Source organism: Lissotriton helveticus, chromosome 6 (genome assembly GCF_964261635.1).
Source record: "Lissotriton helveticus chromosome 6, aLisHel1.1, whole genome shotgun sequence".
NCBI lineage: Eukaryota > Metazoa > Chordata > Amphibia > Caudata > Salamandridae > Lissotriton > Lissotriton helveticus.
This window is the reverse complement of record NC_136067.1, coordinates 327478633-327495650: the sequence shown is the minus strand read 5'-3', so window position 1 is coordinate 327495650 and position 17018 is coordinate 327478633. Positions and strand designations below refer to the sequence as shown.

General features: G+C 46.6%; 1 protein-coding gene across 2 annotated transcripts; it reads left to right on the top strand.

The window, feature by feature from the left end:
* The first annotated feature begins 1000 nt into the window (after positions 1 to 1000).
* Positions 1001 to 14086, top strand: MYCN (MYCN proto-oncogene, bHLH transcription factor). Of its 2 annotated transcripts, none has more exons than XM_078647771.1 (3): positions 1001 to 2353; positions 5421 to 6150; positions 12612 to 14086. In XM_078647771.1, the coding sequence occupies exons 2-3, from the start codon at positions 5487 to 5489 to the stop codon at positions 13217 to 13219; spliced, it is 1272 nt and encodes a 423-aa protein (XP_078503897.1). In that variant the 5' UTR covers positions 1001 to 2353; positions 5421 to 5486; the 3' UTR covers positions 13220 to 14086. The 2 variants fall into 2 exon arrangements, with proteins under 2 accessions (XP_078503897.1, XP_078503898.1); XM_078647772.1 differs by having other exon boundaries at positions 1001 to 2980.
* The last annotated feature ends 2932 nt before the right edge of the window (positions 14087 to 17018 follow it).

The following is a 17018-nucleotide window of genomic DNA, read 5'->3' as shown; positions in this document are numbered from 1 at the left end:
AGATTTATCAAGCCATGCAAGGCTACCTTGCGTGGCCCTGAGCGACTTGATAAATCTAGAATAACGCAAGGCAGTGCAAATCGTTGCCTTGTGCTACTTTGCGACAGGGGTGAATTCCAAGGTGGAACTTGGGTGTTTCCATGCGTCCACCAATGGATTCTGACACATTCCCAGATTTACCAACATATGGAGACCTGAGAATGTGCCAGAATTGTACACCTCCCCCCAGAGGCGCAATGAGGAGAAATATCTTTATTTCTCCTGTTTGTTTCTCTTTCTAAGTCAGACTTAGAATGAGGAAAAATGCCTCTGAGGATTGTATTGTGTACCAGTGTCCCCTCCTGCACAAAAACAATCCAGCCTACAACATGACGCATTGATATCTGTGTTGGCGCTAGGTAGCCAAAAGTGCGCCAGAGCTAGGAAAGGATAGGAATGCGCTTAATAATGGTAATGCACTTAATAATGGTAAGTATGGTGCATTCCTGTCCTTTCCCACACAAGCTTGCGTGAAAATATGACAAATCTGCTCTTTTTGCTCCAACTTCCCTCTTCATCCATTTTTTGTATTTACAATTATACGATACATTTCTCTCCGTTTAAAAAATAGTGTAACATTGCAGCTCAAAACGATTACCTTTTCAGCAGAATCATGACAGTACTCTACAGAACCTAATGTAATAATTATGTTGATTTTCGTATCGGACATTGCACCTCTGCAAGGGCGCGTTCAAATCCATTTGGAGGGCAGGCAGTTTCCTTATGCGCTTACACAATTAACAGGGTCTTCATAAAAATTAACTAGAGATGCGTCTACGGCTATACCCGTAGAAAACTAAATTGTCTGCACCTGGGAAAACGAGGAGACCGAAGCATGACTGTTTTGGGTGAGCCCTAACCTGCTGGTTCTTTGGAACGGCTGCTGGGCTGCCGTTGGTGCCTCGCGCACTTGCGTGCAGTGTCCGCGCGGTGGCGCCTCCGCTCAGGCCGCTGATATTTATTTACAAACTGCGCGAGACGGGCGAAGCTCACCCAGCGCGCCTCGGAGCTCCGTGTGCGGGCTGACGCAGACCAAGGTCTCCGGAGCGTCGGAAACTGCCTGGTGGTTGAGGCGGAGGACTCGTATGCGAGTGACTCTGCCCCAACCCTACCACCCCCCTCTGCCCAATCCTATAAATGTACCGCGTCTCACACACCCCCTCCCGGAGCGAGCGGAGGCCGGGGCAGTAGCTGAGCCGCTCTACCCCAGTGGGGAGCACTTCAGAGATAAGGACGTTCGAAGCTTAGGGAGTTTGTCCAACTACAACTTAATCATGTGATAACAGCTGAGTTGCAGTCAATGCGTCCCACTAAGACTTACCAGTAACGAACCTGTCCCCAGGTGTGACAGTTACGGGGGGGCGGAGTTAGTTTGCTGTCGCCCGTTTTGACAGCGGCAGTCATGCATTTCAAAAATAAAGACTACCCGTCAAGCAGGGGACTTACTCTGGGCATAAAAAGTCGCTTTTTAGAACGCTACCCAAACCTCGCTTACTCCCAAGTAGCTTTGGTCCGTGTCTCGGCAACCCCAAAGTTGACGTCTGTATATATTGCTGCATTGGGGAAAGTGGTATTTAGGAGTGTCGGTGACGTCAAACAACGTACAAGATAAAAGTATAAAAAAAATGAGGCGCAGAGACGCATTAACGTAAACAAAAAGTCAATTAGAACCATAAAATAAGAGAAACATGTAAACTTTTTAAACATTTCTTAATACAAAGACAACCCCCTCTCGTAAAATGGGGTGCCTGAAACGCACTGTCACTCATTTCACTTCAATATGATTGCTTTATTTTGCTTAACTTGTACAGTAGTCGGTGCACGGAGCTCTCCTGCATAAAAGCATGTATGCACAGCAGCTACCTCTAACCGTCCCTCCTTGGACAAGAAAACAGCCCTTCAAGCCCGTGGACGCGAGGCCACGCCCCTTGTAAGGCAATGTTGCCATTCTATCTGCAGCGCTCAAGCCCTCTCCGCTGCACTGCAACGCTCTGGGTTTTGGCGCCAAAAGCACTGTCGCCGCCCTTCTGCTCTGTATGGAGATCGGGGGCAGGCTTTCCCCCTCCAGGGCCCAACCCACCGCCGGGTGTGTCGTGGGATTTTTTTTTTTCTTACCCTCCTCCTGCTTTAATTCAGCCGCTTCAAAGCCGAGCCAGTGACAGTCTGGTGTCTGGCAGCAGCGAGGATTGGATGCAGCAGGCAAGCCGGGGGCTGGATACTTTCTTGGCTGTTTGGTTTTGTTTCCTCTGCTGGGAGTTTGGCGAGCAGTGAGCACGTTAGGGATTGTTTCTGCAGCAGGAGTAGCCCCAGAGAGGTAAGCGGCGCCCGCCTGCCTTCTCTGCATGTCACTGAGACAGCGCCTGCACTGCCTTTTACTCCCTTCCAGGATGGTTGGGAATCATCTTTCCTGATCTTTTACAAACACCAGTATATCTTCTTCCAGAGGCGTGTGGCGAAGCACCTCTCGATCCACATAGGCTTCAACTTGGCATCCAAATGTCTATATGTACATATTTATTCCGCACACTTCTTGTTTTGATGTCTATTCCAATGAAGATTCCTCAAGTCATTATGGAGCTGTGTAGCAATACATATAAATGTCCATGAAAGAGTGTTAAGCTTGTATAGTGATTTGTGAATTAAGATGTTTTACTACAGCTGTGCTTACTGCAATGATCCGCGATGTCAGTGCAGGTCTGCGCTGTACTATGTACCCATACTGCATATTATTATATGCATACATGCAGCATTTTTGTGCATATGCTGTAAACGTGTGGTCAATGTTTAATGCAGTAGTTGCATACATTCTGTATTTTTACAATGTGTATGCTGCATGAAGTAGCAGATGTTATTTGCAGCAGTGTCTGCATACCATGTTATTTGTCTGATCGGACTTTGCTACATACCAGATGCTGCGTGCACTGACAGGACGCTTCTTCAGGTCAGTGAGTATTTTCCTGATCTGAGGTTGAGTGCTCGCTGTGGGTTTACTAGTCAGCTGTTGCATTCCATTTTAGCGTTTGAGATTGTGTAGTGGTTTTGCATTTGCTCTTTACGAAGATCTGACATGCAGTCGGTACTTTTTTGAAACAGCACGCCGAAAATGCCTCTTCATATCAGATATTCAATCTAGTAAAATATTGGTTTATTGACACATCTAAAAGCATACCCATATTTCTATGTTCACGCCATGCGTTCTATAAGCAGTCTGTTATTGCAATCGGCTGTTGTATGATGAAGAGGATGCTATTTATTTATTGTAAATTGGATAATTTTTCCCGTAGTTACTGCACGCTGCTGAATGTATAGGTGCTCCCAGTCAGATGTTATGCATTTCATTTTTTTGTTTCAGATGTTGCATGCATTGGGCGATTTTGTTTCTATTTTGAATGCTATTTTATTTTCTGGTCGTGCATTTATTTTGTGCTGTGGGCGTTTTCTAGCGCGAGCAATGCTTGCACTGGCTGTCGTTAGAGCGGACATGGCATGCATTTCTAGATCAGCTGTTGCACGCTCGGCACTTTTTTGAGGACACCCATCATTTCGTGTACCGGTTGTCTTTGCAGAGGGTCCATGCAAGCCTTTTGCAGAGACGTTGCGTCCTCGGTATTCCATCCCATGGACCAGAGGCGCAACTAGAGTGACATTTTAGAGGATGGGGGGCTGCTAATTAAAATTTCGGGGGGGGGGGGGGGCTAAGTCTTCCAGGAATCGGCAGAGTGAAGATGCAAGGGCTCTAAGAAGGGGTGAAAGAACAACAAAGACTCGTTAACAAGCAAACACTGCAAAAGCAGCAGCTCAACCCACTATACTATTGGTAGATTGTGTTGATCGACGTGTACACATTCTCCCACTACCCGAGCACATATATCTAGTTTGGGGGCGCAGACAGACTAATTGTGTATGGACTAACCTCATGAATATGCAATATTCAGTGCAACCTGCAATCGCAGCCCCGTTGCTATGTTCGGTTTTTTTTTTATCACTGTGGAAGCAGCGTTGCACTGTCTGCCCAGCTGTGCGTGCAGTGTGTGTGGGCAGATGTACGTAATCGAGGAATGAGTCTGTCTGTAGTTGGAGTCAGGCTCTGGGTGGTACAGGAACTCAGTCGGGGCAGACCTTATTTGAGGTCTGTCTTGGTCTCCGCCAACCAGAGCTTCACTTGGGGAGATTTCGTAATTCTAAATCCCGAAAGCCCAGTGGAATCTCGCCTCGCTGGCTATCTTTAAAACAAAATGAAATCAGTAAAATTATCCCAATTCTAAAGCACAGCGATGTCCTGATTAATCTTTTTCCAAACTTCGTTGTGCAATGTCTAGCGGTGCAAGCACGTACTTAGTGCTTGAGTTTGGTTAGTGCATGTTCTCTGCTATCATTATTGCTTATGGCTGTTAAGTGCCTGTACTGATTTTGTGTAGCAGTGCCGGCAGCTGTGTAATGCGTTTGCTGGTCTAGTATCTGGCACTGGCTGCATTTACTTTAGTGCCTTAACTGGTTCGAACCCTGGCAGTGTGCATATATTTTTATAGTACTGTGCTGGTTTATGTCTGGCAGGGTATGCTGGTTTAGTGCTTGCCCCACTTGTATGTCTCGCAACATCTATCTTTATTTAGTGCGCATGCTCATATCCGGTGGTTGTTCAGCCACTATAATGTGGTGTCTGGCTTTTCACAATTTGGCTTAATGTCTCTTACCATGATGGTAGTGTTGGATTGTTGGGTGACAGTCCCTTTATTAACTACCTGGTGTGTGGTGGGTTGCTGGTTTGATGGGTGCCATTACCTGTATTAGATTGAAATGTTTAGTGCTTGTTTTGGATTTAGTGGATGGCACTGTCTTTGTTAGTTGATCATTACAATGTTTGCAGGTTTGTGTTTCTTGCCTCTGTTGGATTTGTGGGTCGCAGTTGCCTTTCATATCTTTTGAGTTGTGGTACCCTTGTTGGTTAAGTGGATGACATGGTCAGTATTGTGTTTATGCAGGCCAGTTTTTGTATTGACCCTTGTTGTTTCTGGTAGTCCTCAGTGCCTCTCTTCAAAGCGAAGGAACGTCTTATATTGTATGTTCACTGTGTACGAAAGACACATACATACGTAGTTGAATGATCCCTTCAGTACTTACATTAGTTCTATATTAGATTTGGTGGACGCCAGTGATATGCATTAAAATTGCCATCACGGTCAGTATTAGATTAGTGGATAGAATTATCTGTATCAAATTGATCATTACAGTAAAGTGTTGGTGGGTGGCCTGTGTTGGGAGGAGGTTTTTTAGTACTCATACAAAATTGTATCACACTAATAATGACTGCATTCAGCCATCAGGTTGCAGTATTGGATTGATAGTGTCAAGTCTGACGGTGCCTGTGTATTTTTTTCTAGGTTCTGGGTCACCTGCAGTCCCCGGATCTGTACCTGCCTTAACTGTGGGATAATTGCTGCCAGAGAATGCCAGGGGTGGCCTGCAAGAACCCGGACTTGGAGTTTGACTGCCTACAACCCTGCTTCTACCCGGACGAGGATGATTTTTACCTGTGCAGCGGGCCCCCAGGGGAGGACATATGGAAGAAATTCCAGTTATTGCCTACACCACCCCTCTCCCCCAGCAGGGCTGGGGGGATGCAAGCAGGTGGCATGGGCGACCAACTAGACTGGGCCTCCGAGTTGTTGCTTCCACTGGAGGGTGAACTGTTGGAAGGGGGCACCGCCCACCCTGACTGGGATCTCTTTGGGGGAGCCATGGAACTGAACCTCAAGTCCATCATCATCCAGGACTGCATGTGGAGCTGCTTCTCCGCACGTGAGAAGTTGGAGCGGGCAGTCAATGAAAAATTGGGGGCAGGCCGGGCTGGGACACAACCTGCCACTTCCTGTCCGCCTGTTCGGGACCCGCCCACTCGCTGCCTGGAGCCTACCACAGTTTTTCCTTTCCCTGTCCACAAGGAGGAGGCAGTGGCGCCAGCCCTGACCACAACCAGCAGCAGTGGCACGCCCCCCATTGTGGTGAACATCAGCAGTAGTGTGACAGCCACCACAGATCCAAACCGCGTCAGTGGGAAGGTGGGCACCAGTAATTCTGTGGAAGAAGAGGACAGCAGCCCTAGTGACTCCGGTGAGTGTCATCTCTGCACCATCATCCGTCCCTCCAAGTCCCCTATATGCCTTGATGTTTCTAACCTAATGGCGGGCCCTACCCAGTAGAGGTCTGGCACTAATGTTATGAAGAATACTTGAATAGGTGTACATGTGTAGTTTATTATATCGTACAAGCGGTCTGTGTGCTGGCATGACCATTGCTTGATAAGGGCACTATTTCTTGTTTCCTCATTTTAAAAACTCTGTGGAAAATTCTCCCTTTCCTACCATCCAACTTGCAAAAACATTGGTCATCTCTCTGGCACTATCACAGTTAGACTACTGCAATGCCATCTGCTAGAGCCCAGCAGGGTGTTTTGGGATGACCTCAAAGACTGCAAAATGCAGCAATCCGTGTTCTAAAAAAGATCAACAAATTTGAACCGGTCTCCAAAACCAGAGAAGAACTCCACTGGCTACCCCTTAATAAAAAGAGAGTTGCTTTTAAGGCTCTCTGTATAACGCATAAATCATTTTACCATCATGGCCCTGATTTCTCTAAAAACAAATGTTCCTAATGCACTCTAAATAGATCGCTTCACTCAGCCACAGCAAAAAAGTATCCGTCCCTTTTTATTCACAAATCCTCCTAGGGAGGTAGAAGCTGCTCTATGCCACCTCCCACCTCTGTAATCATATACTAGAGTACCTGAGGAATCAATCTAACTTTCTTGCTTTTAGAAAGTCACAAAAAACTTGATTGTTTACTCTATTCCTGTAGACTTCTTATATGCGAGTTTCCTCCTCCTTACTATAGGCAGCACCAAAATGCTTTTATGCATATGTCGCTCTCTACAAAATTTAAATCCAATCCTACCACTAGCTTTTATGTTGGGATAAAGTTGAACAGTAGGGCTGTCATTTATATGCTAGACAGGTTAGTTTTACATGGTCCCATTGCATCACTGAAAGCCAATACCAGGATCTTACTGGCTTCTGAAAAGTGGTTCCTTATGCAATAGGTTGGACACTGGTGTGATTTGTTTAGCTTCTAACCATAATCCCTAACCGTTTCACTAATTTGATCACGCATAACTGCATAAATTATGCTTGGCTAATGTCATTCAGTGGAGGTTTTCTGACAGCTAGTTGAATCACTGTACATTCTTACTTGATTACTTGTTTTATACATTAGGACTGATTACTTGCTAACATCTCATACATAAAGAAAAGAGGAATGTCTCTTCGGGCAACACATATCTTCATTGAGGAAATCCTCATTTTAATTAGTGAGATCTGTCTTTTAGAGAAGAGGTGGATCTGTTGAATGTGGCCATTTTGGATTGCCTTACAAAGGTCCATGGGTCATAATGGAGAACCCGGATGTTTTACCAATGCTTATTTTACTTCTAGGCTGTTGGGGTAGCTCCTTGGGTTGCAATGTGTCTTTTTTTCAAGACTGTAAGAGTTTTTTTTGCCAGGATTGGTTAAGATACTATGCCTTTTTGTTTGGGTTAAACTGTAGATAGTGCTCTTAAGTGGTGATTTGTGGGAATGATATTCTCCAAGGAATTTAAGTGGCTCTGCTGTGTTTTTGTTTAGTTATGCTGTGTTCTTATAAAAGTTTGAGAGACGTGAGGTGGATCGGAGTGTTGTTTTGCACTTGGCTTTAAGGCAGGGGCATTGAGACGAGGTTAATTGAGAGATGCATTGTCTCCAGCGTAGAGTGGACCAGAGATTCCACTCAGTGCAAGTTGGCATGCACTGCCCTTGAAGGTCGGTTATTGCATGAGATGGCTGTTTGAGTAAATAGTACTCCGTGTCAATGCTGGGTGAAGTTTGAGGTGCCTTGAGGTAGCTCTGTGGCAAACTGGATTTACACGTTTTGTCAGTAATGAGGTATACAAGATAGTTGTATGACATGGGAACACTGTGATTCCAGGGTTTCAGGGCTAATAATTTGGGTTGTTTTTTCATATTTACAATGAGGGGAATGGGGCTTATTTCTAGGAGTGGGCGTAACTTGTGTAATTAATTCCATGTAGTGTAATCGCGCAGAATTACCTAAGAATTCTGCAAGATTAGGCAGGATACATGAGAAGAGTAATATCGTGTTTAGTTCTAATAACACAAAATGCCCCTTCGCATCCAAAATGGACGCAAGGATGCATTGTGCACGAAGAAATAGCCCTAAATGCAACAAAACACGAATGTCAAGCTCGAGCAGCTGCTCGGGCTTGCTAAATGTACTCCTGGGGTAAGATTTTCCCCCCACTTACTTCCAGCATTTAGAGCTATATTCTTAGTGCAGAATGCCCCATTGCGTCCAAAATTGACATGAGGATACATTTTGTACTGAGAAATAGCACTAAGTGCAGCAGAATGTGAATAGCGAGCACTAGCTGCCTCTTGCACTTGCTAAATGTACTTTTGCTGTAGGATTCCCCCACACCCCTCCCCCATTACGTTTTAATTATGCCAGCAGGAGTAATCGTGTTATAGATAATTCTGCATCAAAGAGTCGCTCAGAATTACCAAAATTACCCCGGTGTAATTGAAATTCTGCCCAGGCCTACTTATTTCCGAACCTCTGCATGCTAAGATGTTGCAGTTCCACGAACACTGGTGTTTTTGCCTTCCTAGGTGTACTATACACTCATAAAGCCCTGCAGCGTTTGTGTCAGATGTTTTCTTCTGTGTGTTGTAGATCCATAAAATAGAGTCTGGCTTATGAAAGTTGTGCACATTTTTGGGTTGGAGGGGTGGGAATACCCAGTTGTTCCATCATTCACTGTATCAAGCTTAAGAGTGTTGGTCTTGGTAGGAATGCACTTGTGTTTTGAGTAGGGAGGATTACATCAAGTTCCTTGTGAGAATTTTCCCATCCCTGATTTCAGAGTGGAAGCATTATCTCTCTTCCTTTCTGTCATTGACGTGCTCCAGGCTCTATTTAAGTAAAGTTGCTTTAACTAGTGTTGCAAGATGAGGCCTTGGGTGTTTGAGATCTTTAAAGATTTGGGAGATATTTTGCATATCTAGGAAAGGTGAGTTGAGGGGGCGATGTAAGCTTCGGTGTAGATAGGATTTTTGAGCCTGAGCAAACTCTGTTTCGGTACTAACTCCATCTCTGTGGATACAGGGTCGCTGTTTTAGAGGGGCATGTGATGTGTCCTGATGCAATGTGCATGGACTTGAGGTTCCAGAAGGAGAACTGTGTGTTGCGCTACACTGAGTGCAACCATGTGTAGGAGGGAGGAAACCGAGGTTGGCTAGCAGAGTGAGCAGAGATGAAAGAGGAGAATGTGTAAATGAAGTATTTTTTCATTGATTAGACTTTGTTGCAAATGATTGAGGCCAAAATATATGGGCTGTATGATACACCCACGCCTTAACAACGCATGCCTAGACAAGGCAGTGTGAACCACGACCGCACATTTACCACGCATGCCTTTTACAACAAATTTTGTTGTAAAGGCATTATTGGTAGAGGGATACATGTGGTAAAGTGCATACCCCTAGCCCTGCGCACCAAAACATGATTCTCCGGCCCTGCAATAAACCCCGCCCCTGCCTTAACACCATCGAAGCTGGTGACAGAAAAACCGGGCACCAGCCACGGACGCGCTGTGCTGGTGACGGAGTGGTTCCGTCACGGCCCGGCCGCCGCGCCTGAGCAGCGTGTTCTATTGAGCGGGCGGGGCCGTGACGGAACCACTCCGTCACAAGCACAGCGTGCCCGAGGCTCGTGACGGAGTGGTTCAGTCACGAGCATGGCGGTGCTGCGCGGCCCCCCTCCCCCCTAGCACTGCGGCAGAATTACCGCCGCAGCCAAGTGGTTAAAACTACCCGACTCCCCACCTTGAGCCCTAAAACCCTACTCAAAAAAAAAAACTACCCCAGCCCCCCCACCCTGAAAACTACTGCCACCACCACCACCTCCTCCTCCCCCAAAACCCGGACCCAGCCCCACTTACCAGGCTGCATCCTGGTCCTTCCTGTTCCACTCCCCGTCCATCAGCACATCTTGACCGCTGACTGCCTTGCGTGTTTAGGGCACATGCGTGGTTCAGGCAAGTGTTGTTCCGCTTGCGTTGAAATAACACGCGTGGCTCAGCCCGCTTTGTAAATGCCATTTACCAAATATATGCCTTAGCATGTGCCTCAAAAACTGTGGTAAGATGTATGCAAGACTAGGATCCTAGTGACAAACGGGCAGTAATTGGTGATCTCCTTCTTGGTTGGTACCCCAGTGACACACAAGGTATCTGTGCAATACAGGTGCAGGGCAGATGAATGAAATGAAATGAATACGTTCTTGTATAGCGCATGGCTATTCTGAGGCATCCCAGCGCATGACTCCCCTGTCGGCGTTGTCTTAACCCAGGAATTAAAGCAGACACTTTGTTGTGTAATAAATCACAATCGTCGTTGACACGTAAATAACGTAGCCTCCTACTCTATATTTAACTGAGATGGGTACAGTGTTGATCCCCCTATGCCTGTAGTAGGGGCAGTGCGCGACCATCCTTAGTAGGACGGGATACCTAGGTCTTTTCGGGTCACAGATTTAGGCTTACTTGGAGTGTGGCCTGGCCAGGCAGGATGCCCCGTTTGTCGCCTCAGGCGTTGAGTGTTTGCAGAAGAGGCTGTAGGACGGTGGTAGGACTGTTGTGTGACTGCTGCTGTTACATAACTGCTGTAGTAGGGGGGCGGTGGGGGGTGTCCGGCGTTGGCTAGTGTGTGTGTGTGTGTGTGTGTATATGTCGCTCTCTGGCCGGCAGAGGGCAGCATGCCACCCTCTGCTCCGCCGCAGCCTGCTCCCTGACAAGGTTTCATTGCCTTTCCTCATACCTTCCAGGGCAGCAGCTGATAAAGCAGACGGCGCTATATCTAAGTGTAATCCTATCATGCCAGTTACAGGGAACAGATGCCGGATCAGCGGGATTTCGAGTAGCAGACGGGCGAATGCAGCTAAGATGGGGTTTATTGGCACAGTGAAATAGAATTAAACACAATTCAGAGGACAGATCTCGGCGAGGTTATTTCGGGAAAATAACAAGCCAATCCAATGGAAAATACATTAAAAAAAAGTCAACTGCGGCCCCCTTCCCCGTCGTCATATTTGAACCCTCTTTGAAGAAGTTCTGAGTGCCTTTATCACTGTTAGAGGTGGTGTTAGTTGTGTTTTCCACTTATGGGCATTCCAGAAAGGCACCTCTCCAAGTACTGCGGTTGAGGGTGTAAAAAAAAGAGAGCAAGTGTGTCTTCTAGAAATATACCTATCGACGAAATATAGCGTTCTGCAAGCACAGAACGCAGCAAGTCACAAATAAGAAAGCATCCTTAATTATTGTTTGCGAACAGGCTTAGATCGAAGCATGCTTCCATTGCACAATGCCACAAATTACCTTTAACCCTGTGTTTTTCTTAGCACGAATAAAAGGGAGCTGCATCCTTGGCCCTTTATGTTAATACATAGATGTCTGATGCATTTAATGAGCAGCCGCCGCCTGCCCCTTTAATGTGTCTGCGCCCTGACAGCTTTGAATGAGGAAGCACTTCCTCTCAACAGCTGTCATCTTGGCAGCGAGTCAAAACCTGGGCTTACAGCGCCCTGCAGCCTGGAACCGCTCCATGTTCTACCTCTGAACAAACCCGCCAATTGTCTACTTTTCCCCGGCAGCTTTAGGTCACGGATAAGATGTATTCCAGGTTTGTGAGTGTATTCCTAAATCTTACTGGAACAGCCTTTGGATTTAACGTAATCCTCCACGCTCTCCTCGTACACTATTGTGGAAAAATGCCACCTTTCAGTGGTTAACATTTGTGAAGTGTGATGTGTGGATGTGTTTTTTTTTTTTGTCGTGCAGTTTGGAGTTCAGCTTATGCCATTTCATGATACCAACCACTATGAATGTTCTGATGTGTGAAGGAACACTGGACAGGCGTAAGAGGGGAGGGGGTTGAGGAGGGGAGGAAGCCATAAACCATGAGGCTTACTCCACAATCCCAAAGGCCATTTATCTTGGATTCTCACTCCAAATCCAGGAGTTGATGGCATCTTTGTACTGAGGAACATTGAATGTAGTTTTCTAAATTTGTAGATCTGTGCCTTCCTGGTTGTGTTTTTGGTTTTGACGAATATATATATATATATATATATATATATATATATATATATATATATATATATATATATATATATATATATATATATATATATATATAGTTACCTTCATCGCCCTTTGTTCCACGCTTAAATACAATGGTTTGATTTGTGAAGCTCTAAGTACATCATCTTAGTTTATGATGCATCTGGCTAAGTACATATCATGTTATCCCCATTTCCCAGCATCACCGTTGTACTATCTTTATTACACGCCAAGGGAAGAGTTACATTAAAAACTGTAAACACTTAAAAAATTGATTGATCACTGCCACCTCCTTTTCTTATTTCATTAGTAGTTCATTAACCTATTTATCTCATTTTTGTTTCAGATGATGAGGAAGATGACGAAGATGAGGTTGATGACGAGGAGGAAATTGATGTTGTGACGGTAGAGAAAAGACGTTCTTTATCTGCCAAGCCAGTCACTACACTCACCATCACTGTTCGCCCGAAGAGCACTACCATTGCCTCAACAAGGACACAGTCTAGCGATTTGATCCTGAAACGTGGTGCACCTATCCACCAGCAGCATAACTACGCAGCTCCCTCTTCCTACAGTGAGACAGAGGATGTTACCCCGCCACAAAAAAAACTGAAGCCTGACCTGCCCCGCCCAATCAAAAACATGATCCCACCAAAGTCCAAAAGCCCAAGCCCGCGATCATCTGACTCCGAGGACAGCGAGCGTAGACGCAACCACAACATTCTGGAGCGACAGCGACGGAATGACCTTAGGTCCAGTTTTCTCACATTAAGGGACCAGGTGCCAGAACTGATGAAAAACGAGAAGGCTGCGAAAGTGGTCATCTTGAAAAAAGCCACTGACTATGTACACTCTCTTCAGGCAGAGGAGCAAAAACTTTTACTGGCAAAGGAGAAATTGCAAGCCAGGCACCAACGGTTGCTCACGAAAATGGATGAGGCAAGGACTTACTAAACTAAGCCGGCCACGACTGTCACTGCCACTTTGCACACTTTTGATTCCTTCGGGAAGAATAGAGTTTTTGACGTTACGAATGTTGGATTACTTTAAATCCTTTCCCCTGTACCTTGGGGGCAAAACACAACGGTATCCAGGTTCAGATAACTGGATGTTCTTCAAGGAGCTAATGGCCAGCCAAATGTCGAATATCCTTGTTATGTTCATATTTTTTTTAATCTCATGACTTTCTCCAAATGTGATTTTGTGAGTATTTTCGATCTACTGTTGACAAACACAGTAGTTTTGAGTTGGAAGAATCCATTCCCTTGTTTAATGGTGCTTCAGGTGTTCATTTACAGTTGCCATTCGTACCTCTGAGAAAATCTTTGTAAATACAATTTATACTCTTGCCTTTTGTACATGTCTTGGGTTTGGAATCCGGTCTCTGTTGTACCGGAAGTTCTTATCCAAGAACTGTCATACCTCAATGTTTGAGGAGCATGTTTTTTGTATACAAATATATTGTTAATCTCTGTTATGTACTGTACTAATTCTTACACTGCCCGTATAACTTTAGTATGATGCTGATACATAACTAAAATTTGATACTTATATTTTCGTATGAAAATGAGTTGTGGAAGTTTTGAGTAGATCTTACTTCATCACTTTTTGAACTAAGAACTTTTGTAAAGAAATTTACTTATATATGCCTTCTCCTAGCCTGTTTCTTCCTGTTAATGTATTTGTTAATGTTTGCGGCGCAGAACTGACTCTGAGCTAAGTTCTGGGTTTCATTTCTTTTCAAACGATGTACATTTAGTGCTGCATCTTATAGCACTTTGAAATACCTCATGTTTATGAAAATAAATAGCAATTACATGACTTTACTTTTTAAATTCCTTTTTTGTGTCTTTCTGGCTTTACCCAAAAAATCTTATTTAATATAAGGAACTGTTTTTTTGAGTTGTCTACTTCAATACCTGGCCAGCAGTTGCTGAAAGAAACAGTGAGTTTACAAACTCCTATATTCTGGTCCTACAAAGACACTAGGCCTGTGCGGCAAATTCCGTTCCGCTCGTGCCATTTGGGTAATTTCACGTTCCGCGGAGAACGCAAAATTGCCCAAAATTCTGCGGTCTGCGACATCGCAAACTTTTTTGCTTGTTCGCGTTCTCAAAATGCGTGTTTGCAAGATATTTCCCCCCGAGCACGCAAACAGCAATTGCAAAAAGGAAAAAAGCATCGCGAACAAGCAATTCCGTATGTTTGCGGAAATTCTGCGTGTTCGCGGAGATTTTTTACCGTTTTGCGGAGATTTGCGTAATGCGATTACGCAAATTCCACCCACCCCATGACAATATGGACGGACATTAAGTAAGTAACTGTTGTTTCGAATGTGGCTTAGGAGTAACTTCTGGGCGTAGTACGCGTAGTAGTGCTATGCTACGTGAACTGCATAGTGCGGTAGGAAAAATGCTGTTCACACTGATTGCACAGTGCCGGATGCTTGTCCGCACTGTGCAATCATTGCAAATAGCATCTTGCACAGTGCAAGCGGTCGTTTTCTGCCACTCGAGTAGATTTGTACTCGAGTGGCAGCTTTCTTAACGCGGACTGGTAGTTTCTCATCGCGAGCGGTCGCGAGCATACGCGACCACTCGCAATGAGAAACCTCACCTCCCCGCATTGAGAATCTCGCCGGGAGGTTTATTTTCCACGCACTCGATCGGCAACTTGATGTTGCTGATCGCAGACGAGGAAAAAGTCTCGCCGGGATGTTGATTTTGCTCGCTCGCTGTCGCCAACTTGACGTTGAGGACTGCAAGCAAGCAAAAAATGCCTGCTACGCTACGTGCTTTTGCAATGTGCTACGTGCAATTCGCGTAGCGCGTAGTAGCGCAAACTACGCACGCTCCGCGAGCGTAGCATAGTATTACACCCAGGGTTACTTAGGAGTAGCTTAGACTGTATTCTTTGACCAGGAGTAAGTGCATGGTGCTCTAAAAGTCACAGTATTTGTGATTGTTTTTATTGTTTTACTTTTGCTATTGTTTTTACTTTTGCAGCTGCTGTGGCATTAGAATCGGAAACCACAATAAGCATTATCGCTTTACACTCGCTGCATTATTCATTTTCAGTTTATCTATGGACACGTAATTTGTTATTGGTCATGCAGGTTTCACTGTTTGCTCTTCTGTCACTAAATTCCAGGCTTGGGTCGTACTGTGATGCCATTGTGAATGGATTCAAGAAACACAGTCCTGCTATGTAGCCTACTTTTTAGATCTCGCCTGAGGCAGCATGTGTAGTCACTTGTGAGATGTTTTGTTAGCCTGCAGTGGGCTTGGAGCCTACCGATTGGTTGTTTCATTGTCACTCTTATTTTCTTGCTTCTCTTTGTTCAGCGTTTGCCGACTTCACTTTCTCTTCATGTCGTTGTCCCTCCCCTGGAGCATGGCCAAAGTACTTGTGTCATTGCACTTCTCTTGCTTTCAACTCTACTTTTTTCTCTTAGTTGAAGCACTCCAAAAGAGTGCATGTGTTTGCTGGCAGTCTGCCTCCTATCCTTCTTACCTCAACCCCACTGTGGCTATCTCTTACCCATGTGCTTCTGTCCCACTCAATTATTGCTTGCCCCCACCCACTGCCTGTACCCACATTACCTTGTGGTTTGTGTTGTTGTTTGTCCCCACCCACCCTCCATTGCACTCTGACCACCCATCTGTTCTCTGTTGTACTCTTAGTTATTGCTTGCCATGTCCCACTCCGTGTTACTGTTTGCAGCCACCCACCCTTTCTGCTCCCTTTTGCTTTTTGCCACCCACCCTCCTGTCCCTCTCTTCGTGTTGTTCCTTGCCCCCAACTCTCTGTTATGCCCCATGCTGTTGGTTGCCCCCGCCCTGCGTTGTTGGTTGCCCCCGTCGTGCTGTGTTGCTTTCTTCAAGCCTGTATTGTTGCTGGCCTCCCACCTTGGGTTGTTGCTTGCCTCCCGCCCGCGTTGTTGCTTGCCTCCCGTCCGCGTTGTTGCTTGCCTCCCGCCCGCGTTGTTGCTTGCCTCCCAACCCGCGTTGTTGCTTGCATCCCGCCCGCATTGTTGCTTGCCTCCTGCCCTGCGTTGTTGCTTGCCTCCTGCCCTGCGTTTTTGCTTGCCTCCTGACCTGCGTTGCTGCTGGCCTCCTGCCCTGCGTTGATGCTGGCCTCCTGCCCTGCGTTGATGCTGGCCTCCTGCCCTGCGTTGATGCTGGCCTCCTGCCCTGCGTTGATGCTGGCCTCCTGCCCTGCGTTGATGCTGGCCTCCTGCCCTGCGCTGATGCTGGCCTCCTGCCCTGCGTTGATGCTGGCCTCCTGCCCCGTGTTGTTGCTGGCCTCCCTCCCCGCGTTGTTGCTGGCCTCCCTCCCCGCGTTGTTGCTGGCCTCCCTCCCCGCGTTGTTGCTGGCCTCCCTCCCCGCGTTGTTGCTGGCCTCCCTCCCCGCGTTGTTGCTGGCCTCCCTCCCCGCGTTGTTGCTGGCCTCCCTCCCCGCGTTGTTGCTAGCCTCCCGCCCCGCGTTGTTGCTAGCCTCCCGCCCCGCGTTGTTGCTAGCCTCCCGCCCCGCGTTGTTGCTAGCCTCCCGCCCCGCGTTGTTGCTAGCCTCCCGCCCCGCGTTGTTGCTAGCCTCCCGCCCCGCGTTGTTGCTAGCCTCCCGCCCCGCGTTGTTGCTAGCCTCCCGCCCCGCGTTGTTGCTAGCCTCCCGCCCCGCGTTGTTGCTAGCCTCCCGCCCCGCGTTGTTGCTAGCCTCCCGCCCCGCGTTGTTGCTAGCCTCCCGCCCCGCGTTG

Excerpts from the sequence above, each read along its gene's own strand:
- MYCN (XM_078647771.1), top strand. The coding sequence starts at position 5,487 with ATGCCAGGGGTGGCCTGCAAGAACCCGGACTTGGAGTTTGACTGCCTA. Across the intron at positions 6,151-12,611 it reads CAGCAGCCCTAGTGACTCCG|ATGATGAGGAAGATGACGAA; the intron begins GTGAGTGTCATC and ends TTTTTGTTTCAG.